This window comes from Mirounga angustirostris, unplaced genomic scaffold (genome assembly GCF_029215605.1).
Source record: "Mirounga angustirostris isolate CCGP_5_RB_7025 unplaced genomic scaffold, mMirAng1.0.hap1 SCAF_17, whole genome shotgun sequence".
Lineage (NCBI taxonomy): Eukaryota > Metazoa > Chordata > Mammalia > Carnivora > Phocidae > Mirounga > Mirounga angustirostris.
The window spans coordinates 11,098,534-11,121,985 of record NW_026991725.1 but is presented as its reverse complement, the minus strand read 5'-3'; the positions used below and the strand labels follow the sequence as shown (position 1 = coordinate 11,121,985).

Genomic DNA, 23,452 nt, shown 5'->3' with positions numbered 1-23,452 from the left:
TTTGAAACTAGAATATTGCTGGTTTGGAATAGGAGTGTGTATAAGTCTGGCTTTCCTGTAGGGATTAGTGGTATATTCACTTGCTGTGGATTTTAAGATGTCATCATTTAAAGTATTAAAATTGAAGATTCTTTATGGGGATGCCCTGTAGAATTGCAACATGAATTACCTGTCTGTGTGTGGTATCATTTAAAATTAGCAAGTGAGGGGGGCGGAAATTAGCAAGTGAGGGGCACCTGGGTGGCTCAGTCGGTTAAAGGTCTGACTCTTGATTTCAGCTCAGGTCTTGATCTCAGTCGGGGTCGCGAGTTCAAGCCCCGAGTTGGGCTCCATGCTGGGCATGGAGCCTACTTAAAAAAATAAAATAAAATTAGCAAATGAGAATTTCCATGGAAAATAGAGGAAGTTTTGACCAATATTCATTCTCAACTTTGTTTTTATAATAGATGACTGTGGAAAAAGTACAGGGTATTAGCCGATTAGAACAACTTTGTGAAGAATTTTCAGAGGAGGAACGAGTAAGAGAACTCAAGCAAGAAAAGAAACGCCAAAAACGGAAGAATAGACGAAAAAATAAATGTGTATGTGATATTCCTACTCCCTTACAAGCAGCAGATGAAAAGGAAGTAAGCCAAGAGAAGGTAATATTCCTTAATTTTGACTCATAATTATGTAGTATTGCTTTTTGCTAGATTTTGGCATTTTTACTATGCTTTTCCAGAATGTGAGGAGCTGCAGCTTGTGTATTGGCTTTTTTCCTACTACAAAGCCAAAATTTTTAATGTCTTGTATTCATTTTATAATGTTCAGTAGTTATCTTTTTACCTGATCTTAGCATGTTGTTAGATCAAATGTGGAAAGTTAACTCCATGCATGACCTAGAGCAGTTCTTTTTGGCCTCAGGATCCCTTTGCATTCTTAAAAATTACAGTGCCCAATGTGCTTTTTGTTAAATTTACTGTATTAGAAATTAAAGTGGATAAATTTAAAATTACTAGTTTTTAAAAAATAATGTAAGCCGTATTATACGTTACCATGAATAACATTTTTTGAAAAATGTCACCGCCGCCCCCAAAAAAAGAAGTGAGAAGAGTGGCATTATTTTATATTTTTACAGATCTTTTTAATATTTGGTTTAAAAGGAATTAGATGGATTCTCATATCTGCTTCATTTAGTCTATTTCCATATGTTGCTTGGTTGAAGCATATGAAGAAAGTCTGGCCTCACACAGAAAAGGGAGGAATATTTTAATATAAACTTTTTCAGATAGTTGTGGCTATTCTTTGGCATTACAACTTAACAAGTGGTAGTTTCTTAAAGATTAGTTATGATGTGGAACCTGGCACCTGTAAATGACCTTTTCATAACTCAGTTAAATTAAAATCCATTATTCAGTCTTGCACTTTGAATAGATCTTTTACTCATGCATGATTCTGTAACATCATGCATTGGTCATTTGAAAGATACAGGTTTACTGAGTTATGCAGATCTTGCCAGATACTGACATTTCATTACATAACATCACATAATCATGTTAAAACCACTACTGATCTCATCAGAAAGGTCTTTAAGTATTGGGAAGCTTCAAGCTCATTGTGCTTGTGTATACAAGTTTTCAAAATTCTGATTGTGATTTGAAAGTTTGAATTTTATCACTGACAACAAATACTGTCCATTGTTTTCCTTGAGGTGATGGGCTGATTTCATTTTTGAGAAAATTTCTTTTAAGTGTCTGAGTCTGAATAACCACGGTTTGTCTCTCATGCTTTCAAGTAAAATTAATGTTCCAGGATAAAAAACACCTAGTTCAGTTTATAACTCAAACAGTTGCTCAAGTGCTCTTCCTTGAGACAACCGTTGTACTTTGGTATGCAGCAAAAGTGCGTTAAGCGTACTTCCTGTTTGTCACATAGACTATTAAAAAGGCATCTACTCGTGAGTTGATACTTAATAAAAATATTTTTATTATCTTCACCAAAGAAATTCATAAGTGGAGTATCTACTTACTGATTTCTAAGAGTGCTTGACAAGTAAAGAATATAGTGACTGTTAGTACACTTGGATTGCCACTGCTTTGACTTGTGCTAAGTACCAGCAACTTTTCCCCACCATTGCTTTTGTACTGTCAGTGTAAGTGTCAGTACAGTGAAAAAGGCGATTCGCATCTTGGTATTCTGATGAAAATAGTTTTGACCTAGGAATCAGCAGTCTACACTTTGAGAACTACTCTCCTGGATTTTCCTGATACCGTTAACTCTTAACCTTGCTTTTAGTTGTTTCATAGTCTTGATCAGTGGGTTAGTGATTTTTTCATGAGAATAATTTTTTCAGTTGTTAACCTCTTAGCTCCTAATTAGTTAATGTTAAGGAAATTAAAATGTATCCATTATGAAGGTAAGACTTTTTACTATCCCTTAAAATTGGTCCTTAAAGGAAACAGACTTCATAGAAAACAGCTGCAAAGCCTGTGGCAGCACTGAAGATGGTAATGGTTGTGTAGAAGTCATTGTTACCAACGAAAATACGTCCTGTACCTGTCCTAGCAGCGGCAATCTCTTGGGGTCCCCTAAAATAAAGAAAGGTAACCAAATACAGTTATGTTTTTTCTTTTTTCTTTTTTTTTTTAAGATTGATTGATTTATTTTAGAGAGAGCACGAGCGGGAGGGGCAGAGAGGGAGAATATATCCAGCAGACTCTGCACTGAGCGTGGAGCCTGACGTGGGACTTGATCCCACGACTCTGAGATCATGACCTGAGCTAAAACCAAGAGTCTGATGCTTAACTGACTGCGCCAGCCAGGTGCCCCTCTTTTTTCTTTTTTATGTAGGCTTCATGCTGCCTGTGGAGCTCCAACGTGGGGCTTGAACTCACGACCCTGAGATCAAGTCCTGAGCTGAGATCAAGAGGGCTTGATGCTCAACTGACTGAGCCACCCAGGCACCCCCACCCCCATATTCATTCTTTCTTTCTTTTTTTTTTTTTTTTTTTTAAGATGTAAGAGGTTTTTTGGGGCGCCTGGCTGGCTCAGGCGGTAGAACGTTCAACTCTTGGTCTCAGGGTTGTGAGTTCAAGTTCCACATTGGGGATAGAGATTACTTAAAAAAAAACAAAACTTGAAAAAATTAGAAAATAAATAGAGGTTTTAGAGATCTTATAACTTAGACACTTAATATTTCCTTTTTCTTGGGGCACCTGGGTAGCTCAGTCAGTTATTAATTTGATGAAAACAAAACACCGTAAGCCCATAATCATGTTTTCATTATTTAATTTACTTTCTATTTTCAGTAAGCCATCAGTTTTGAAATTTTTCTGTAGTCTCCAGTTGGTTCACTCTTTGTGTAATATATTTATTGGTATCTTAATTGTAACTCTCAACTGATTTATTCTCAGGCTTATCACCACACTGTAATGGTAGTGATTGTGGATATTCATCTAGCATGGAAGGGAGTGAAACAGGTTCTCGGGAGGGTTCGGATGTTGCCTGCACTGAAGGCATTTGTAATCACGATGAACACGGTAGGTTCAGATTAAGCTTCCCAATTACTTCTACTACACGGCTGATTTAAGCACATAAATGAGATTATTGATTTCTGCAGGTGATGACTCCTGTGTTCATCACTGTGAAGACAAAGAGGATGATGGTGATAGTTGTGTTGAATGTTGGGCAAATTCTGAAGAGAACAACACCAAAGGAAAAAATAAAAAGAAGAAAAAGAAAAGCAAGATGTTAAAATGTGATGAACATGTAAGTGTTATAATTCTTAAACCTTTGCTGTTGAGGGGAGAGCAACCTGTTTTCCTTGGAGTAGCAGCTTAGTTGCTAGTATTTATTATTATTTGAGAATGAGTACCTTTCAAATGCAGTTCCTATTGGTTGCTTTTCTTGTGAGGTTTGTATACATGTGTGTGTGATGTGGTCATTTGACCAGCAGTCCATGTGAGTCATAAATCCAATTCATTCTTTTCATAATACTTTTTTTTTAAGATTTTTTTTTATTTGAGAGAGAGCAAGAGCACGAGTGAGGGGCAGAGGGAGAAGCAGGCTCCCCACCAAGCAGGGAGCTCGATGTGGGGCCTGATCCCAGGACCCTGGGACGATGACCTGAGCTGCAGGCAGACACTTAACCGAAAGAGCCACCCACGCGCCCCACTTTTGTAATACTTTTAAATGAATTAGCTATGTAATCTCGAGCAGTTTGCTTGATATTAGTTGTTCCATCTTTGAGGAGAGAATAGTCCCTATCAGATTAAGTTCTGTGAAGATGAAATGAGATGATATTGATGGGTTAGCATAGCATCTGGTATGTTGTCAGCACCTGCTAAATGCCGGCACTGCTGTTACGCTACATTCCTTCTAAGAAGTTAACACACTCTTGGTTAACAGACTTTTTTTTCCCTTTCTTTAAAGAGCAATTGCTATTATTTCCTGCCTTTTTATCTGGGACATCCTTTGCTGTGCTTTCAGATCCAAAAGCTTGGAAGCTGTATTACAGATCCAGGTAATCGAGAGACCTCAGGAAATACCGTGCACACAGTGTTTCACCGCGACAAGACCAAAGATGCACATCCTGAAAGCTGTTGCAGTTCTGAGAAGGGTGGGCAGCCACTGCCTTGGTTTGAGCACAGGAAAAACGTACCACAGTTTGCAGAATCTACAGAACCGTCATTTGGTCCTGATTCCGGAAAAGGTGCCAAGAGCTTAGTTGAACTCCTTGTAAGTGAGGATATCTTATTGTGAATAACTGATTGCTCTTGGGGTAGATGTGGGAGGGGACAATATTTGAGAATTTAAAGGTGGGACTGGGGAGGCTTTTAAGAAATTAAGGGCAGTCTTTCATTATTTTTGATGACTTCATTTCTGTTCTTCCCCTCATGGCTTATGCAACTGCTCTAGAGCACATTTCCTTGTCCTCCTTTGTCTTCAAGGTAGGAGAGAATAGTTGGGAGAGGGGGATAGAGTTAGCATTATGTCCGGGAGTCTGCCTCCTTGAAGAGGGTTATTTGTAAGCAAACTGCCTTTCTGAGTGGCACTTTATAGTGGCCAGCCTTCCAGACCAGGAAAATATGTAGAATCTGAACTAGAGTCCACTCTTCTAGGTTACTTCCTTTCAGTTCATGTAAGATAAAAGCATAAGTGAACTTGGAAAATCTTTTATATTGACTCCAAGTCTTGATACTTCAGATCAGTTTTGCCTAATTCCAAGCAACCCAGCACATATTTGTGTGCGGCTTGGAGGAGGGGCAGAAAAGAGAAGGGTGGTATATCTTCTCTATAATAGTTCGGCTCCTAATGGAACCAACTCCTTTAGAATAGTTTTTTCTTTTTAACATGGTGGTTAAGTTTCATAAGTTTTTTTTTTTTTTTTTTTAAGATTTTATTTATTTATTTGAGAGAGAGAGAATGAGAGAGAGCACATGAGAATGGGGAGGGTCAGAGGGAGAAGCAGACTCCCCGCCGAGCAGGGAGCCCGATGCGGGACTCGATCCAGGGACTCCAGGATCATGACCTGAGCCGAAGGCAGTCGCTTAACTAGCTGAGCCACCCAGGCGCCCCAAGTTTCATAAGTTTTAAAAAGGTTATATTTTACTTACTTTGTAGAGATAAAAGTTTCAACATAGGACCAGCTGATTAAAAACCAGATCAGTCTGGTTATTTAAAATTTGGGAACTAGTTGTACCATCTCTAATTAGTCATTTTTTAAGGCAAAGGCGTCTGTCAGGCTCATAGGTCTTCTGGGACAAATTATAGATCCAGAGTTTCAAACCGAGTTGAGTTGGATTTTATTCTTACTTAGTACTTTAATGACATGATGCTTGTTCTGTAAACAGTCCAAAGACTTATGTGACTAAATTGCAATTAAAAGGCTAGACTGCCTTAATTTTTAGCTGTCATCCATCGGTATAGTATTTCGCATTCTTAATTTAAATCATAATCTTAACTACTGCTTTAATTTGCAGGATGAGTCTGAATGTACTTCAGATGAGGAAATCTTTATCTCACAAGATGAAATACAGTCATTTATGGCTAATAACCAGTCTTTCTACAGCAATAGAGAACAATACCGACAGCATCTGAAGGAGAAATTTAATAAATACTGCCGCTTAAATGATCACAAGAGGCCCATTTGTAGTGGCTGGTTGACAACGGCTGGAGCAAATTAAATAAATAAAATAGCTCTGTCTTTCAATGAAACACTCAAGATGACTACTGCGCCTTCTCTTTCAAAAACTCTTAATTTAGTGACTTATGGCAAAATTTTACCTTAAATCAATGTGATTCTTTCTTGTTTTGGGAGACGGTGGAGGTAACCTCATTAGTTTGTTCTTTCTTCAGGCTTGTGTCTTTAGTTGCGTGGCTGCGCAGGCCTGCCATATGATTTAAGCCATCTCTCTTCATTAAATGTTTCTCTTCCTGTGAGACTTACTAAAGCAACTTAGTGGCAAAAAGTAATGTTGTACTTATACTTCTGTACAGAAATGACAATGAGCTGAATATATGGTTTTACAAAGTAGACATCCACTTGCGAAATGTTTGGATGTAATGTTAAAGCGCAATGTGCAAAATTTAAAATAAAGAATATTTATTAATATGCATAGTAAAAATTGGTGTACATGTTTCTACTTAATGTGTGGCAGTATTTTAATATTTGCCACTTTTGAACTCGGTACTTGGCCAGTGATGATGTCAGGATGAACTGCAAATGAGGATAGAGTTATAGATTGTTGAGGACAAAATTCTTCCCTTCACCGGAATTGACAGCCAAGAAAAGCAGTTTCCAGTCTTTTGTTTTGAAAGAATAAATGTGCTGCAATACCTTTAAATACTGGCTAGCTAGCATCTTTCTCATGACATTGTTAATTGCTATTACTAAAAATTCTCTGATAACTAACATAAAGCACCTTAAATTCAGAGATTCATAATTGAACTAGAAGAATGAAAACAGAACTTGGCAGAATTTCCATCAAGGGTTGCCTGAGAAGGAATTACTCTAGCATGTAGACCTGGGACTAGAAGGCTGCACCCAGAGCTAACCACATTGCAGTCTGTAAGTGCATGCTCCTTATCTGGTTTCCAACAATAAAGTCACTATGGCATTACAGTTTACTGCTTCCATAAGCTGTCTGTGAGTACTGAAGGAGAGGGATTCCCCCAGGACTAGCATTTGGCTGCCATTTAAAAGGTTGAGTCAGTAGTAAACACATGTGCTTAGAGCTTTGTGTCTGCATGTTGCTAATACTTGGTGGGCAGCAGGCAAAGAGTGGGACAGTCAATACCTCTGTGCAGTGGGGATGGAGTGAATTTTATGGGCTCTCTACTATTTAATCAGATTTCAGGTGGATGACAGCAGAAGCTTAGATTTAATTTTTATAGATGGTGGCATTTCTTTGATATACCCCCTCATTTTTCAAATCTAAGTGTTTTATAGTGATGGGGCAGAAGTAAAATGAGTCTCTCTGACCTTTGTTCACTTTCATTCTGGAATCCAGGAAAAATGACTAAGGATCCCCACAGCCCTGGGCTCTGAGCCCAAACCTCACTTGACCATCTTTGCTGTCAAGTTCTCTCTTATCCCTGAAAGTAAGGGCTGGTCTTATTTTATTTTAATCTTTATCTTTGGGAGAAACACATGAGTACTTGGTGAATGAATAAACAAGCGCATTTACTGCTTATACCATTGCTTGCAGGGGAGGGATTCCTTAGGCAGAGGTGTTTTTTCTTCGGAAGGATGGCTATATTAAGAATGCAGAGGAAAGGAAGGCAGTTTCCAGAGCTTTGATGGAACATCCTGAGAGGTCAGAGAGCAAAGTGAACTCTCCTCTGAGCAAAACCAATAACCCAAGAAGAGACAAAGGGGAGAATGGGGAGAAGGCAGTTGAGGAGCACATCCCCTGGCCTGACTGGACAGTGTGAAGTCCAGACCATGCTTCACCCCTTTCTGTCCGGTATAGTCCTTTATACAATGAAGGCTAATAAGTAGTATCTCAAAGGGCTGTTGTGCATATTTGTTAATATATTTAAAGTGCTTAAAAGTGCCCATTACACAGTAAGGGCTCAATAAATACTAGCTATTGCTTTAATCTTGGGCATACATAGTGATACTTTTGTCTCATTGGGAGTGGGAGGGTCTAGGACAGTTGGAGACAGTAGGCCAATGAACGTGTACTTGGGAATATTTCCATTCTTGAGTTCTCATTCTGGTAACACCGAGGGATCAGGTAGGGTTGAGAGTCTCTCAAGGGAACTGGGCGGTGATAGCTGAGACACAGCCTTTTCTGGGCTGAACCCTTCCCATCAGCCACTGGGGGTGCGGGAGTCACCTTAAGTGCCCGTAATTTCTCTTCCTGACCTTAGGGCTCCGGAACTGGGAAGGGAGACTGAACACGGAGCCGGGGTACGTGCAGCCTCGGGGCTGCAGCAAGCCCCCGCTAAACATCGGCTTCCCGCCCCTATGGGAAGCAGCCCCCGGGACTCTGCCGCGCCGGCGGGCGCCGCGGGAAGCCTGTTTTCCCACCTCCCGCCAGGCTTGGGGCGGGGCCGGAAGGGGCGGGTCACGGGGCGGGACGGCCAGGCCGGGGCCGTCCTCCGGCTGGATGGGGCGGGTGGCGGGGGTGCGGAGGGTGGAGCCCCCGCCCGGGGCCCGGCAGAATGGAGGCGGGTTCAGGCGCGGCTCGGAGCGGGCAGATCGGCGGCTGCCGCTGCTGAGCCCCTGCGACCCTGGGCGGAGCTCCGCGATCCAAATGTCCGGCTCCCGGAGCGAGGTGGGCGGGCGGCTCGGGACCACCGCCAGGGCTGGCATGGAGCGGTGGCGGGACCGGCTGGCATTGGTGACAGGAGCTTCGGGGGGCATCGGCGCGGCTGTGGCCCGGGCCCTGGTCCAGCAGGGACTGAAGGTAGTGGGTTGTGCCCGCACCGTGGGCAACATCGAGGTAAGTTCCCGCCGGGGAGAAGGTCGTTCTGGGAGGCGCCGTTTCCGCCGGGGTAGGGTCTGGGGCGGGGCGGGGCGGGGGGGGGGAGTGGTGACCTGAGCCAGGCTGCGACCCTGTCCTCCCTTGCCCGCCACCCCAAGGCCATTTGCAACGGGATCAGAGTGGGAGGCTTAGATACCTAATAGGACGGGCCTCTCCCTTCCCTTTTATAAAGTCCCGTCTTTGAAGGAGCCCTTACCTACTCCTGACAGACTCTACTCCAGTGTACCAAATCTCTGACTCCTTGGCATCTTTCTCCCTGCCTATCTGCCTGCCCAGGTAGTCTGAGGAAAGGGGAAGCCAGGGAGAAGGAAAGAAAGCTTTCTGGCCTCACGGGCTAAATGGGCTACTGGATTGTTTCCTCGAGTCCCCGGACCTCGCCCACAAAGCAGAGCAAAGTGGCTGGCCAGTCAGATGAACAGGGGCTAGAGGTTTTAATCATGATGATTTTTTACCCAGGACTGAGAGTGGTTTTGGGGTGGGAATGAAGTTTCTCAAAAGAGACTCGCCCTCTCCTTCCTCACCCCCAAATTTGAGGGTTAACCCTTACCCAGGGGGATATTTACAGATAGACCTTTCTCCAATTTCACTGTCCTAGGTGGGACTGAGTAGGTTAAATAAGGTGCAGAATATGTGAGCCCTGAGGGGACAAAGCAGTGTGGAACTGGAACTCCTGGTTTTTCTCTTAACCTGGGGTTGGGAGCCCCGAGATATGAGCACTAAGAGCTCAGAGAAAAATGAAATGAAGTTGGCCATGTTGTAAGAGGAGGGAAGAAGACGAGAAATTTCCATCATAGGTCATCTTTGGATTTGCTCCTGGCAGGAATCACTCTTGGGGTTTGGGCCAGTGCTTAGCAACAGGGCATTATTTTCACCATTGCTCAAAGTCCCTACATAAGGAGGCCTTGTGTGGGGACAGAGGGAGAAGGTGTACCGGAAGGAGGGCTGTCCCCTCCCCTGCTGCTGACCAAAGGTACACTTTATAGCTGCCTAGATGGTCCCAAGGTCACCCCGCTATACCGCTGCCCTACTCTACCCCTCCCTTTCTCCTAATCCGAGGAGCTCTGGGCCCAGCCCCAGCCTTGGAGCCTAGATGATCAGACCAGGACTTACACCACTGGATTCCTTAATTCTAAAGCCACTGTTGCCTTCTCTTTCCTACTCCCCCACCCCAAACTAGCCAGGAGAGGGGTCCCTGAGCTCCAAGGGGATCATCAGGTTGCTCACCCAGCCCCAGGATGACTCCTTTAATGAGATAAATGCCTGTGCTGTGAGGGGACAGACATGGTTTCGGGTCATTTCTAGGATAAATGAGGACAGGTGGGACAATGAGAAAGCAGTGACAGGGAGCAATATGTCCCCCGGCCCTGCAATCTGGCTTTCCTGCGGGGATTTGAGTCTGGAGGTGGAAGGGAGAGTCCCAGGCTTCCTTAGTTTGCTCTTACTGATACTAAAGCAGAGTTTGAGTTCTGGCCTCTGACAGAGAGAAGCCCTATCTCCTGAAGTGGCTGTGAGTAGGTGAAAGGGGGTCAGCGGGGCCTTCTAAGTTCCAGAGGACCATACCTTTTGAACTCTTGGAGAGTTAAGGCAGAAAAGAATCTCTAGGTCACCTGATCCAGCCCTTTATTCCCATCTCGATTTGGGGAGGAAGGGGTTCGAGGCCAGGGCAGCTGGCCAAGCTGGCCTTCCTCTAGGGCACCTCCTACCCCCCAACTCTCTCCCTCCCACACATGTACGGTCACCTTCCCGAGGCTCAGGTGCCCAGTCACTGGCCTCCAAGGCCACACAGCTTGGTTTCTTCCTGCTTCTGAATCTCCACGTCCCTCACAGCCACCTCCCAGTGGCTCTGCTTCCTCCAGTCTTTCTGTCTCAGGGCCCTCAGTGTGCTGAGGTCCCTGTTGATACACTGGGGCTGCAAGTCACCTGCCACCTGACTTGCCTCATCATATCCCCAGAAATTTGGGGGTAAAGGAGGGTACACTGTGGGACAGACGGAAAGAATCTGTCCTGACTTCCTCACCTTTCCTAGAGGTAGGGCGAGGGGAGACTGGCAGTTGGGCCCAACTCAAAAGCCACCCGGCTGCACTCTGTGGAGGGACGGGGACAGTTCAGACGTAGGCTCTCTGGGAGGGACTGGAGGAGGGAAGGGGAGAGGAGAGAATCCCAGAGTAACCAGCTTAGTGACTCATGGCACTGGTGGAAGAAGCATGGGGTGGGGTGAGAGGTACAATTTACCTGTGAGCAGAGCAGGGGTTCCCGTTGGAGGAGAGGCAGAAGAAAGAGAGGTCACGCTATGCCTAGGACTCCTGGCTCCCCTCTCCCTTTTCTGAACTGAAGACTCGAGTTTATCAGGGGATTCCTCCATTGATGATCTCAACTCGCCTGGGCCCCCCTCACTCAGGGGGTGCTCTTAATCCCCTGGACTTTGACCAAAGAGAACCAGTAGTCCCAACATCTATGTGGCTGGAAGGTGGCCGCCAAAGGAGCGAGTTCTGTGAGTGGTGACAGCGGAGGAAGGTTGTCTTGGGCGGGAAGGTGTGGGCATGAGCAGCTCACCCCAGTTAGCCCCCTGTTGGGTTTCATAGGAGCTGGCTGCCGAATGTAAGAGTGCAGGCTACCCCGGGACTTTGATCCCCCACAGATGTGACCTGTCCAGCGAGGAGGATATCCTCTCCATGTTCTCGGCCGTCCGATCTCAGCATAGCGGTGTGGACATCTGCATCAACAATGCTGGCTTGGCCCGGCCTGACACCCTGCTCTCAGGCAGTACCAGCGGCTGGAAGGACATGTTCAGTGTAAGGGCTGCAGGCCTGGAGGGTGGGGCTGGGGGGAGAGTAGGGGAGCCAGGGCTTTGTGAACCAGAGGGCTGCTAGGGGTAGGACATCCAGCAAGAGGGAGCTTTGGGTTCCTACCTGGGGCACCTTGACTCTCCCCTTGCTTCTTTCCCTACCAAAGGCATAGTGAGTGGATGAATGGCCATATCTTTTGTTCTCCTTTCCTTTGAGCCCCTTAAAGGGGCAGTTTTCTAAAGTCCAGGCTGATTTCCTTCTACTGGAAGAAAGACTGGTAGGGAAGAGAACTGTTTATTGAATGCCCTGCATGTCGGCACCATGCTGAGTGCTTGGGAACATGGTCTTACAGGAAGCAAAGGAACCAAGACACAGGAGATGAGGTTCTGACCCAGCCCTGCCAGTCACCCTGTGGCTTCAGGCAGGTGGTTACCCTCTATGAGCTGCAGTCTTGTCACATTTAATTGGGGTGAACACACCTATACCAAAAATATCTAGGGCCCAGGGTCCCCTGGGGCCAGGTCAATACCTCAGTGAGTGAGGTGGGTCAGGTGGAGTGTGCAGTAAATGGGGGAGCACACGGCCAAGTACAAGGGTGGCTGCTGATGTCCCGCATCGCTGCGGTAGGGCAGTGTGGGTCCAGTGTGGCCAGATCTTACAGTTTCTTTGAGAGGAGTGGAGAGCCTGGGTTTTTCTATGACATCCTACCCCTCCCATTTACTAAAACCTCAGCTACACAAGGGGAAGGATTTTTTTTTTAAATTTTTTTTTAAAGACTTTATTTATTTATTTGAGAGAGAGAGAATGAGAGACAGAGAGCACGAGAGGGAAGAGGGTCAGAGGGAGAAGCAGACCCCCTGCTGAGCAGGGAGCCCAATGCGGGACTCGATCCCAGGACTCCAGGATCAGACCTGAGCCGAAGGCAGTCGCTTAACCAACTGAGCCACCCAGGCACCCGGGAAGGATTTTTTTTTAATAAAGATTTTTTATTTATTCATTTGACAGAGATGGAGAAAGCGAGTGAAAGGACGAGCAGAGGGGAGGGGCAGAGGGAGAGGGAGAAGCAGACTTCCTGCTGAGCAGGGAGCCTGATGCGGGGCTCGATCCCAGGACCCTGGGATCATGACCTGAGCCGAAGGCAGACGCCTAACCAACTGAGCCACCCAGGCACCCTAGGGCAAGGATTTTTGTCTGGTTTATCTCTGTTGTATAGCCTCAGCCCATAATAGATATCCAGTAGATACTCAGTAGATTTTTTTTTTTTTTAAAGATTTTATTTATTTATTTGAGACAGAGAGAATGAGAGAGAGAGAGCACATGAGAGGGGGGAGGGTCAGAGGCAGAAGCAGGCTCCCTGCCGAGCAGGGAGCCCGATGCGGGACTCGATCCAGGGACTCCAGGATCTGACCTGAACCGAAGGCAGTCGCTTAACCAACTGAGCCACCCAGGCGCCCCTCAGTAGATATTTTTTGAGTGAATGAAACCTTCCAGTACATGTTGGGAATGAATTGGAAGTGTTTTAAAATTTTGTATGGGCCAAACACAGCCTTGTTTTCAACCTGTAGACTATATTATGGGGCAATATTAGGGTATAAAAGTATTCTGAGAAGTTGAAAGCAGTGTGTGCATGGGGATGCATCTTTTCCCACAATTGATTTAGCACCAAAGGTGCTTGGGCCTGCGAATGAACAATGAACGTTGAAACGGTGAGCCTGAAAATGAGGCACTACCCTGTGCTCAGAGAGCCTTCTGGGAGATCTGAGTTGTGGTCCTCACCTGCAGTAAGTGGGTCACTAAACCTGGACCGCAACTTCCACATCTGTAAAATGAGGGACTTATATCGAATCCTTAAGACCTTTTCACTAAGAGGACCAGAAACAGGGCTGAAAGCCCACAGATGCTGAGGCAGGTTCACGCCGAGAGTGTTCTGTACCGATGCCTGGCTCTGACCCCTGATGAAGAGAAACATCTAATGTACTGGCTGGTCTTGTTTCTTCTCGGGAGGAGAGACAGGAGGACCTGCTGAAAGCTCTGTCTCTGCTTGTCCTCATGGGGGAGGGGTGGGGCTCGGTGGTAGCTTTAGAGCTGAGATACTTCTTCAGGCCTTTGTTCCCTGGAGGGTGGGGATTTGGGGTCACCTCTGGCAGAAGCCAAGGAAGACAGAAAGACCCCATGTGCTTGGGAGCTCCCCTGCCATCCTGTGACCAGTTACCCCACCCCCTAAAAAGTCTCTGTGCCTAGTCTTGTAGATGGAACAGAGGGTAAAGGAAGGCACGGAAGGAAAGAAGGTCAGGATTCTCTGCTTATAGTTGCTGGGGAGGGGATGGGAAGGCAGCAGAGAGTACTCGGTAGGGTGGGGAGAGGCTAGGGTCTGTGCTTGAGGAGAGAGATTTTTAAAGCCATCTTAGGAAGGATTTTAGGCTTTTTAGAGAGAGCAGGGCCAGGGACGCTGACCCAGAGAAGAGTAGGGTGTTTGGGGACGAAAAGGAGATGGTTCTCTAAGGCAGACGTTCTATTGTTTGCCGAGGAGACAGCCAAGACAGGGAGGTTCCGTGGACATGGATAGGTTTGGGGGTTTTCCGTTCCTGTTTACAGAAACTGGGGGAGGAGGGGGTTCACCCGGGGAGAGGAGCTACCTACCACTACTGTCAGCTGGGGCTGGTGGCTTTTGGGGGAGGCAAGGTGCCCTGGAGCCATTGGTGGTCTCTGATGGGACCTGGACACTGTTTTATTCCACCTGCCCTGGGCGGGGGCTGCTCTGTGGTCTGTTACCTGCTCAGATGGGCCCAAGCTGGAGACACCCCATTGCCCTCCCCGGCCTGCAGGTGAACGTGCTGGCCCTCAGCATCTGCACGCGGGAGGCCTACCGGTCCATGAAGGAACGCAAGGTGGATGACGGGCATATCATTAACATCAACAGGTGAGGCAGGTGGCCAAGGGCTAAAGCTCAGACCACCACTCACCCACCAAGCTGGGCGACCATGCTGAGTGATCTGTTGCAGCTCATTTGACCTCTTTGGAGGTCCATTTCATTGGTGGTAAAGTAGGGATTTAATACCTGGTTAGCAGCCAAATGGCCCAGTTATGGGTGAGGGAAAGAATAGGGCATATCGAGTGCCAGGCCCTAGTTGGACTTGCAGAGGGCGCAGGGCTTGCAGGAGCCGCCTGAATCACAGAAGCTACCTCGGTGGGCCCCCAGGATGGCCTCCAGAGGTCCCGCTGAGCAGGCTTCCGTGGGGCATCCGGGTGGCAGGGCTGACTGGTGCAGCAGGGGACACGGCTGCTCTCAGCAGCTTCACTCTCTTCTTTCCCCTTCTCTCCCTCCACCCAGCATGTCTGGTCACCAAGTGTCACCCCACTCCGTGATCCATTTCTATAGTGCTACCAAGTATGCTGTCACTGCACTGACAGAGGGACTGAGGCAAGAGCTTCGGGAGGCCCAGACCCACATCCGAGCCACGGTGAGGGTGCGGCCTGGTCCTGGGGCCGGGGGCGGGGGGCAGGGTGGGCACAGGCCCTCCCCACCCCCCACGCACGCTGGTCAGGGTGTGCTGCTGGGAGCTTGAGGGCACAGGGCCCCTGGGCTCTGCCGCTGCTTGCATGAGCCTGCCCAGTCCTTGCCTGGGAGTGGGGGGGGCTGACGGGAAAGGGAACACAGTGGGTGAGACTGAGGGAAAGCAAGGGGTGTGGGAAAGCCTGGCTGGAAACCCGGACTCTGGGCTCTTTCCTGGAAGGCCGCAGGACCCTGGGCAGCTCACTCAGCCCCTCCAAGCCTCAGCCTTCTCACTCATAAAATGGAGACAGTGACCCCTACCTGGCTATGACATTTTAAGGGACACTGTCGTAAAACCCTTACCGGAGAAGGGCTCTGTAGGTGGCGGGTGTCACTGCGATCATCGCAGCTTTGGGAGGACGGGGTGGTTGCTGGACATGGGGCAACCATCACCGGGAAGCAGGGGGCCCCTCCGTCTCCATCCTGCCCTCCCCAAAGCCTGGCCTCTGATTGGGGTGGAGGTGGGGCTTGGCTCGGCCCCTGAGCAGGCCCTCTCTGTTGGTCCAGTGCATCTCTCCAGAAGTGGTGGAGACACAATTCGCCTTCAAGCTCCATGACAAGGACCCTGAGAAGGCAGCTGCCACCTATGAATGCATAAAGGTGGGGCCTCCCTCTGGGATGGCTGAGCCACTCACCCCCTACGTAAAGGCAGAGGGAACCCTGGCCTTTGGACTACACCCTTCTAGCCAGCCTGTCGCCCCTCCTGGAGGGCTGGGGTGGGGATGAAGATGCTAGAGAGGACATTAGAGGTGGGAGGTCCATTCTGCCCTCACCTCACCCCCTTTCCTCCGGTGCTCTCCAGTGTCTCAAGCCCGAGGATGTGGCCGAGGCTGTCATCTATGTCCTCAGCACCCCTCCACACGTCCAGGTGAGTCTGGCCTTGACTGGCCACCCCCTGGAGGAGGCCAGCCATCCTCAGAGGAGGACAGCAGGGAGGCCTTAGGGGGTGGGGACAACGTCCTGGCCGCCTCAAGCCTTGTGCCTTCCAGCAGATTGGAGATATCCAGATGAGGCCCACGGAGCACGTGATCTAGTTTCCTGTGGGGAGCTCGGCCTTCCCTCCCCGCCCCTCGCAGCTTGGCTCCTGCCTCTGGATTTTAGGTGTTGATTTCTGGACTCCTGGATTCTGCTTCCTCTCCCCACCCCACCAGGGGCTAAAAAATTTGTTTGAAGTTTTTATATCTTATCAAATCGTTTCCATCACAAATAGGAACAGTGGGCTGGGAAGAGGAGGTGGTGTCCCTGATTATTTTACCTGTTAACTCATTCTCAGTCCCCTTCTTAGGCTCCTTGGCCTTTGTTTGCTCTCTTCCGTCTCTTCCTTTTGACCTGGGGAAGGGACTGTGGCCAAAAGGGGGGCTCCCCCTGTCCCTCAGGAAGGAGGTGGCAGAGAGAAGCCCTCACCTTCCATCTGAATGGTAATCCAAGGCTCCAGGCTTCCTCCTCTCCCTGCCCTACTGCCCCATTGCCCCTTCACTTCCCCCATCCCAGTTCTCCAGCCCAGTCTTGGCTTCTCGGCTCCCCCAGGGGTCATCACTCCACTGACTATGGCAGCTGAATACCAGGGCCTGCCTCCCAAGTGGATTTCACTGTGATAATTAAAAAAGAAAAATTGCAACAACTTCAGGAGTGTCTTTCAGTTCTTCCTCCTTTTCCGTGATCAGGGGCGGTTGTGGGTGGATTTGGGGCATCACTCCTGGAGTGTGGATGACCTTAGGTAGCAGATGTGGGTTTGGGTTGGGTCTTGAAAATGGGTCGTAGTTTGCCAGCCAGGAAAGAGGACAACAGTGGAGACGAGGGTGGGAGGCTGGCTGTGCAGGCAGTGGTGTGGGAACAGCACGGAACATAGTGCGGAGCTGTGCGGGGCTGGAAAAGAAGTTCCTGCCTGGATCACCGGAGGTCTGAGTGCTGAGCCAGGAGACTGCCCATTACCTGTGGGCCGAGGGCATCAGTTGGCTTGTCAGCAGGCGCAGGACAGGCACAGAGCTGTCACTTAGAGAATCAGCCGCCACGGGATAGGAAGTTACTGCTGGGGTCCTGCTGACTGATGCCGAGGGTTTGACAAGGCAGTGGAGGTGGAGAGGAGGGGCTGGATGCAGAAGTTTCTAAGGAAAATCACCAGCACCGGTGGTGAGCTGGATGGGGGGAGGGAGTCACCACGGTTGATCTGGTTGACCACCTGCTCTTAAAGTGGCCTTTGCTGGTGCCTGGGGTGAGTGTGGCCCTCCAGCCTCCTGGGACCTCTTGGGACCTGGAAGGGCGCAGAACGAAGTCGCTGGTAGGGGTGGCTCGGCCGGCGGCGGGTACAGAGAAGGCGGCCGTTCAGCCAGCCCTGCAGGAGGCGCTGTGGGCACGGCCCGGCGGGAGGGCATGCGCAGTGCGTCGGCGGGCCGGGGGCGGGCCGCCTGGACCCGGAAGCGGGGTAGCCCACGTGGGAGGCGGGGCGGGGCCGCTGTGGTTCGGCTCCCTGGTTCTGGGTAGTCTCTGCCGGGCAGTCCGGGCCGCTCGTCCTCTTCACCCGTGTTGGGGAGCCGGCCCCGGCGGGAGAGAGCGCTCCAGATGACGCTGCAGGGGCATTGACCATGGCACTGCTCTTGGCCGTCGGGGGCGCGACCTGGCGTTGCTCGGGTCGCCTCCCCGCGCGTCATTTCTCCCGAGCGGCGCGGCGTGGGGAGCGGCCAGGCGGGGAGGAGCTGAGCCGCCTGCTGCTGGACGACCTGGCGCCGACCCCGCGCTCTGCGGGGGGACTGGAGCTTCTGTTTGGCCTGTCCCCTTGTCTCCTGGCCCTGCGGGCCGCCCGTCGCCGCGTGGCCAGGCTCCTGCTCCAGGCCGGCCGGTCCGGGTTGCAGGGGGAGAGGGCCGAGCTGCTCCGGGCGGCAGAGGCGCGGGACATCCCCATCCTGCGGCCCAGACGGCAGAAACTGGACGCCCTGTGCCGCTTTCAGGTCCACCAGGGCGTCTGCATGGAGGTGAGCCCGCTGAAGCCTCGGCCTTGCACCGAGGTCGGGGAGGCGAGGCCAGGCGACGACCCCCAGCAGCTGTGGCTCGTCCTCGAGAGGCTCCAGGATCCCCGGAATCTTGGGGCCGTGCTGCGTTCTGCTCACTTTCTCGGAGTGGATAAAGTCATCACCAGCGGGAGACACAGGCACGGACGTCCCTTAGTCCCCATGTGCCCCAGTTCGGGGCGCAGCCGAGTTTCTACGCACCTTGATCCTTGATCCCTCAGCCAGGCCTCCCCATCGCCAGAATTCTCACCTTAACCCTTGGGGGCCCAGGCGGAGGGCAGGGCACTGGGTTTGCGATTACCCAGCTTAATGCGGGGCATGGGGAAATTTGCAGCTGCCCACTCACTCCGGTAGTCAGCAAGGCCAGCGCGGGGGCTCTGGAGGTGATGGACGTGTTCTCCACTGATGACCTGGCCGGCTTTCTACAGGTAATGGCGCGCGGGGTGGGGGTGGGGTAAAGGAGCAGAAATGAGCCAAGCTCAGTCTCTCCAAGGGCACTCATCCAGCAGCTGATGGAGGAAGGGGAGGATGTTGGCAGCCTTCCCTACGTCCTTCTAAATCGCTTTGGGAAGGATCCTGGAATTTTTGAAACCATAGGTAGAGCAGGATCTGAAGTTAGAGACTTCGTAGCTTCATCCCCTTTACCTCACTCCTTCCTCTGGCATATCTCTTTGCCCCGGAGGCTAGCGCACCTGAGAGCTTCACTGCCTTCTCAGTAGGTTGTCAGTAAATGCTTTTTGTTCAGCTGGGAGAAGCTGGGTGGCAGGAATCATGCATTTGCTGAGGAGAGGAGAGGTCCAAAGGCTCTTTGAACAAGGACAGACTAATCTCTGCCTTTCCCCTCCTCCCACCCCCACAAAAAACAAAAACTCAAACAAACCACCACCACCACCACCACCACCACCACCACCACCAAACAACAACAACAACAACAACAACAACAACAACAACAACAACAAACAACTTTGATATCCAGGAAGGGATAAACCTGAAAAACCCCTCTACTGGTCCAGGTTTTGGCCTTCAGCTGTGCTTCTCTTGCTGGACACAGGGGGGCAGTCTTGCCTTGCATTTGGCTGCTCCCCTGACCAGCCGCCCCCTCAGGGCTTCCAGGCCCAGTCCTTGGATCTCTGTTCATTTCTTAAGTTTCATCTGGTCTCAAGGCCTTAAACACCATCTATACTTGGATGTCTCCCAACTGTGTATCCTAGCCTGGATCTTACTCATGAGCCCCAGATTCACCAGCTGCCTTTGTGATCTGAGGGGCATTTCAAACTTCTTTCCAAAGCTGAGCGCTTCCTTCTGTAGACTTGCCCAGGTCAGTCGAGGGTGACTGCATCGCCTTGTTTGGGCCCAAAGCTGTGGTGGCCTTGATTCTTCTTCCTGCTCTCACACCCCGTGGCCCACCTACCTGCAGATCCTTTCGGTTTTCCCTTGAAGTTATTTTTGTATTCACACCAATCCTCACCATCTCTACAGCTCCCACTGTGGTGCAGGATACCATCCTCTCTTGCCTGCCTTATTGTGGAAACATCCTCACCAGTCTCCTTCTGCTATTGGCTCTCAACACAGCCGGCAGAGTGATTCTGTTGAAGCATGTCAGACCATCTTACTTCTCTGCTCAAAACCTTTCAGAGCCTTTACAGCTCTCCCAGAGTAAAAGCCAAAGTCCTTCCAGTGGCCTTCGAGGTCCTGCCTTAGGTGGCCACTTTGTTTCCCTCTCCTGTCCCCACGGCTCCCTCCGCACGGGCCACCACCTTGCCGGTCTGCCGTTCCTCACACATGTCCTATAAGCACCAGCCTCTCAGCCTTTGCATTTACTCATCTCTGCCTAGATTATTCTTCCCCCAGATGTCTACATGGTACTCTTCATACCCTTCAGCTCTGCCCTCCAGTGTCACCTCAGGGAGGCCCACCCCAATCACCCTTCCTCTGGGTGGCTGCGATTATGGCCTGTTTTGTTCCCTGCCCTGTCCCCAGAGCCTAGAACAGAGCCTGTCCATTCTAGGGCCTTAATAACTGTTGACTGAATTGAGTGGATCAGCGAGGGATTGACTATATGGGCAAGTCCAGCTCCTCGCCTGGGGCTCTGATGAAGGTTTGGGGAGCTAGAACGTGATTTCTTCTTGTCAGGCCAAAGCCCGGCAGGGCTGGCTCGTGGCTGGCACGGTGGGCTGCCCAGGGCCTGAGATGTCCCCCTTCTCTGGGATCCCCACCACTAGCTGCTTGGATTTCCTCTGGGACCGGCCTACTCTCCTCGTGCTGGGTAGGTAGATGTCCCCACTTTTCCGCATTCAGATGTGCATGTCCCAAGCGCCTGCGCGTCCCGCTGTGGCCTCCTTACCCCTGTGCATCCGTGCCCTGCAGGTAACGAGGGCTCGGGCCTGTCCCCGGCCGTGCAAGCCTCCTGCCAACTGGCCCTTACCGTCCTGCCCGGCCGGCGGCTGCCTCCTGGACTGGGGTCCTTGAATGTCTCCGTGGCTGCAGGTGAGTCTGCTGTTGCCCAGCCTCCTGCCCTGTGATCGCACACGCATGGCTCCTTCTCCCTAAACAAGTCGCTCTGTCTCTCTCTGTCTCTGTCACTGTATGTGCCAAATGGGGAAAGTGCATTCTTTTGAGAATGAAACGAGGGAGTGCTGGGATGTGGTCCTTCCTCCTCTCCATCCTCTCCCTTCCCCTTGTCCTTTTGTCTGTCGGCGCAGGAATTCTTCTTCACTCCATTTGCAGCCAGAGGAAGGGTTTCCCTGTGGAGGGGAAAAGAGAGCACCTTCTCCAAGACCCCGGAGAACCCTCAGCCACATCAGAAGGGCCCGGAGTGGCACAGCACCCAGGACTGGCCTCAGCATCAGAACAAGAGAGGCAGAATGGGAGCTGACTTGGACTGAGTTGTGTGTGCTGGAGGGCACACATACGGTACACGCTCAAATGTGCTGGAGTCTCTTGCCCAAGTGTGCACCCAGGCCCTTGTTTACTAACCACTGTCTGGGGAGCAGGGAGCTCTGCAGTAGAGACCAGAGGAAAGTTATTTCCTGTTTTGATTTTGGCCTTGGGGTTGTGGGTGGTGGCTTGTTCATCTCCAGAATGTGCTGCGCTGGGATAGAGGGTCTCTCTTCCAGGGCCCTGCCTGGAAATCAAGACATCAGAAGGGAATTGGGCAGCCCAGTCCAGTTGTCCTGCTCCTCTTGAACCAGTGTGAGAATGTAGAGGGAGGCCTGGGTTCCTCTTGTGGATGAGACAGGTACAAATCCAGGCTAAACCCAGCCCCAGTGGGGTCCTTGAGCCCATGGCTTCATCCTTCCACGCCTGCCTCCCAGGGCTCTTTGTGAGGATCAAATAAAATCCCCTGGGCCAACTGAGGGTTCTAGAGGGGAGGGGGGTGGGAGGATGGGTTAGCCTGGTTATGGGTATTAAGGAGGGCATGTATTGCATGGAGCACTGGGTGTTATACGCAAACAATGAATCATGGAACACTACATCAAAAACTAATGATGTAATGTATGGTGATATAACAATAAAATTAAAAAAAAATCCCCTGGGCTGTTCTGTCCTATTCCTCCACTAGGTGGCAGCCTCGCTCTTTGATCTACAGTCTCTCCTGGCAGCTTTGGCAGCCACCTGGAGAGATGCTTGACGGTGGCCCCCAGAGGGGCAAGGGGAAGATTAGCAAACGCCTCTCACCTCACTGGCCCTCCAGAACCCCTCACCAGCGACTCTGAGAAGGGAACCCATGAACCACAGAACCTGGCCTTTGGTTCTGTGTAGTAGTGAGCACAGGGTTGCTGTCGATTATACAACCCAGATGGGCTTGGTCCTCCTCCCACGGGGTCCCACAAGTGGAGCAGAAGCCCCCAGTATAAGTGGTTTAGAGCAGTCTTGGCTGCACGTTGGAACCATCTGGCAAGTTTTCAAAAACAATCGACACTGGGGGACTACCCCTAGAGAACCTGATGTAAATGGTCAGGGGGCAGCCTGGGTATCGGGATTGTTAAAGCCCCCAAATGGGTCTGCTGTGTAGCCCCAGCTGAGAACCACTGGAGCAGGGCTTCTGGACCTCGGCAGTCTTGACATTCGTTGTGATGGCTTGTCCCCCACTGGATGCCAGTAGCACGCCCTGCACCCTGTTGTGACAACCAAATGTGTCTCCAGACATTGCCACATGTCCCCTCCGGAGGACACAGTTGCCCCTAGTTGAGAACCACTGCTCTGGGGCCTGGGTCTGGAGAACAGCAGCCCAAGTTCAAGTCCCGATTGCTGTGTGACCTTGGGCAAGTTCCTTTCCCACCTGAACCTCAGTCTCCTCGTCCATGAAGGGGGATCACCCTACCATCCCGAGTTGTGGGAGGACAGAGAGGGCAACGTGAGCTCAGCGCCCCCCACACAGTGGTGCTCAGTAAATCATAGCACCCTTTTCTCTTTGGAATGAATTTATCTTGGAATTTGATGGGGATGCCAGTTTAGAAAGACATTAAAAGGGCCTAAGATTGCTCTAAAGTCAAAGTTTTTCCTCTCAAGAAAGAGGAAGAGGGGCGCCTGGGTGGCTCAGTCGTTAGGCGTCTGCCTTCGGCTCAGGTCATAATACCAGGGTCCTGGGATGGAGCCCCACATCAGGCTCCCTGCTCGGTGGGAGGCCTGCTTCTCCCTCTCCCACTCCCCCTGCTTGTGTTCCCTCTCTCGCTGTGTCTCTCTGTCAAATAAATTTTAAAAATCTTGAAAAAAAGATATAGAGGAAGAGGAAGAAATCCTTTCGTGAAACTCAGATCTCTCTACCACGTTGGTCCCCTTGAGGTGTCCGTCTTCAACTCCCACACAGATTCTGACTTCTACTAGCACAAGTCAGCCTTGGGCATATTACACGGCCTCCCTCACCCCTGCTGTGCTCTTGGCCAAGAGCCTAATGTGGCTTTGAACCTTGGCTACACCTTAGATGGGGTTGAGGATGTGTGTGGTGGTGGTGGGGACATCTTTAATATTCCAGATGCCCAGGGGCATCAGGCTGATTCGATCAGAATCTCTTGGGAAGGAGACAGGTCCCGTGTTTCTTAGAGCTCCCCAGCTGACACCAGTGAGCCGTCGGGTTCGAGAATCACCGGTCTTCGAACCACCTTCTCATGTCCAAGAAACTGTTTCTAAATCACT

At 50.3% G+C, this 23,452-nt stretch overlaps 3 protein-coding genes across 13 annotated transcripts in view; all 3 read left to right on the top strand.

Annotated features, from left to right (window-relative positions):
- Positions 1-6,195, top strand: part of GGNBP2 (gametogenetin binding protein 2) — a 31,679-nt gene extending 25,484 nt beyond the window's left edge. For 7 of the 11 annotated variants that reach the window (XM_064582274.1, XM_064582273.1, XM_064582271.1 and 4 more), the window contains 6 exons: positions 447-641; positions 2,435-2,582; positions 3,393-3,518; positions 3,599-3,747; positions 4,411-4,716; positions 5,961-6,195. In XM_064582274.1, coding sequence (XP_064438344.1) covers positions 447-641; positions 2,435-2,582; positions 3,393-3,518; positions 3,599-3,747; positions 4,411-4,716; positions 5,961-6,164 — 1,128 coding nt within the window. In that variant the 3' untranslated portion in view covers positions 6,165-6,195. The remainder of the gene's footprint in view (positions 1-446; positions 642-2,434; positions 2,583-3,392; positions 3,519-3,598; positions 3,748-4,410; positions 4,717-5,960) is intronic. The other 4 variants (XM_045889321.3, XM_045889320.3, XM_054510926.2 and 1 more) reach the window with 1 other exon arrangement.
- A 2,384-nt stretch (positions 6,196-8,579) lies between these two features.
- On the top strand, positions 8,580-16,933 carry DHRS11 (dehydrogenase/reductase 11). Its single transcript, XM_045889325.3, has 7 exons — positions 8,580-8,930; positions 11,555-11,764; positions 14,584-14,678; positions 15,090-15,219; positions 15,819-15,911; positions 16,114-16,179; positions 16,304-16,933. Exons 1-7 carry the CDS (start codon positions 8,595-8,597, stop codon positions 16,343-16,345), a joined length of 972 nt encoding a protein of 323 aa, XP_045745281.2. The 5' UTR covers positions 8,580-8,594; the 3' UTR covers positions 16,346-16,933.
- Positions 16,934-17,739: 806 nt separating this feature from the next.
- Positions 17,740-21,433, top strand: MRM1 (mitochondrial rRNA methyltransferase 1). The gene is made up of 5 exons (XM_045889326.3): positions 17,740-18,456; positions 18,651-18,744; positions 20,450-20,582; positions 20,684-20,803; positions 21,019-21,433. The coding sequence occupies exons 1-5, from the start codon at positions 17,894-17,896 to the stop codon at positions 21,189-21,191; spliced, it is 1,083 nt and encodes a 360-aa protein (XP_045745282.1). The 5' UTR covers positions 17,740-17,893; the 3' UTR covers positions 21,192-21,433.
- The last annotated feature ends 2,019 nt before the right edge of the window (positions 21,434-23,452 follow it).

Excerpts from the sequence above, each read along its gene's own strand:
- DHRS11 (XM_045889325.3), top strand. The coding sequence starts at position 8,595 with ATGGGGCGGGTGGCGGGGGTGCGGAGGGTGGAGCCCCCGCCCGGGGCC. Across the intron at positions 15,912-16,113 it reads CCACCTATGAATGCATAAAG|TGTCTCAAGCCCGAGGATGT; the intron begins GTGGGGCCTCCC and ends GGTGCTCTCCAG. Across the intron at positions 16,180-16,303 it reads GCACCCCTCCACACGTCCAG|ATTGGAGATATCCAGATGAG; the intron begins GTGAGTCTGGCC and ends GCCTTCCAGCAG.
- MRM1 (XM_045889326.3), top strand. The coding sequence starts at position 17,894 with ATGGCACTGCTCTTGGCCGTCGGGGGCGCGACCTGGCGTTGCTCGGGT. Across the intron at positions 18,457-18,650 it reads ATCACCAGCGGGAGACACAG|CTGCCCACTCACTCCGGTAG; the intron begins GCACGGACGTCC and ends GGAAATTTGCAG. Across the intron at positions 20,804-21,018 it reads GAATGTCTCCGTGGCTGCAG|GAATTCTTCTTCACTCCATT; the intron begins GTGAGTCTGCTG and ends CTGTCGGCGCAG.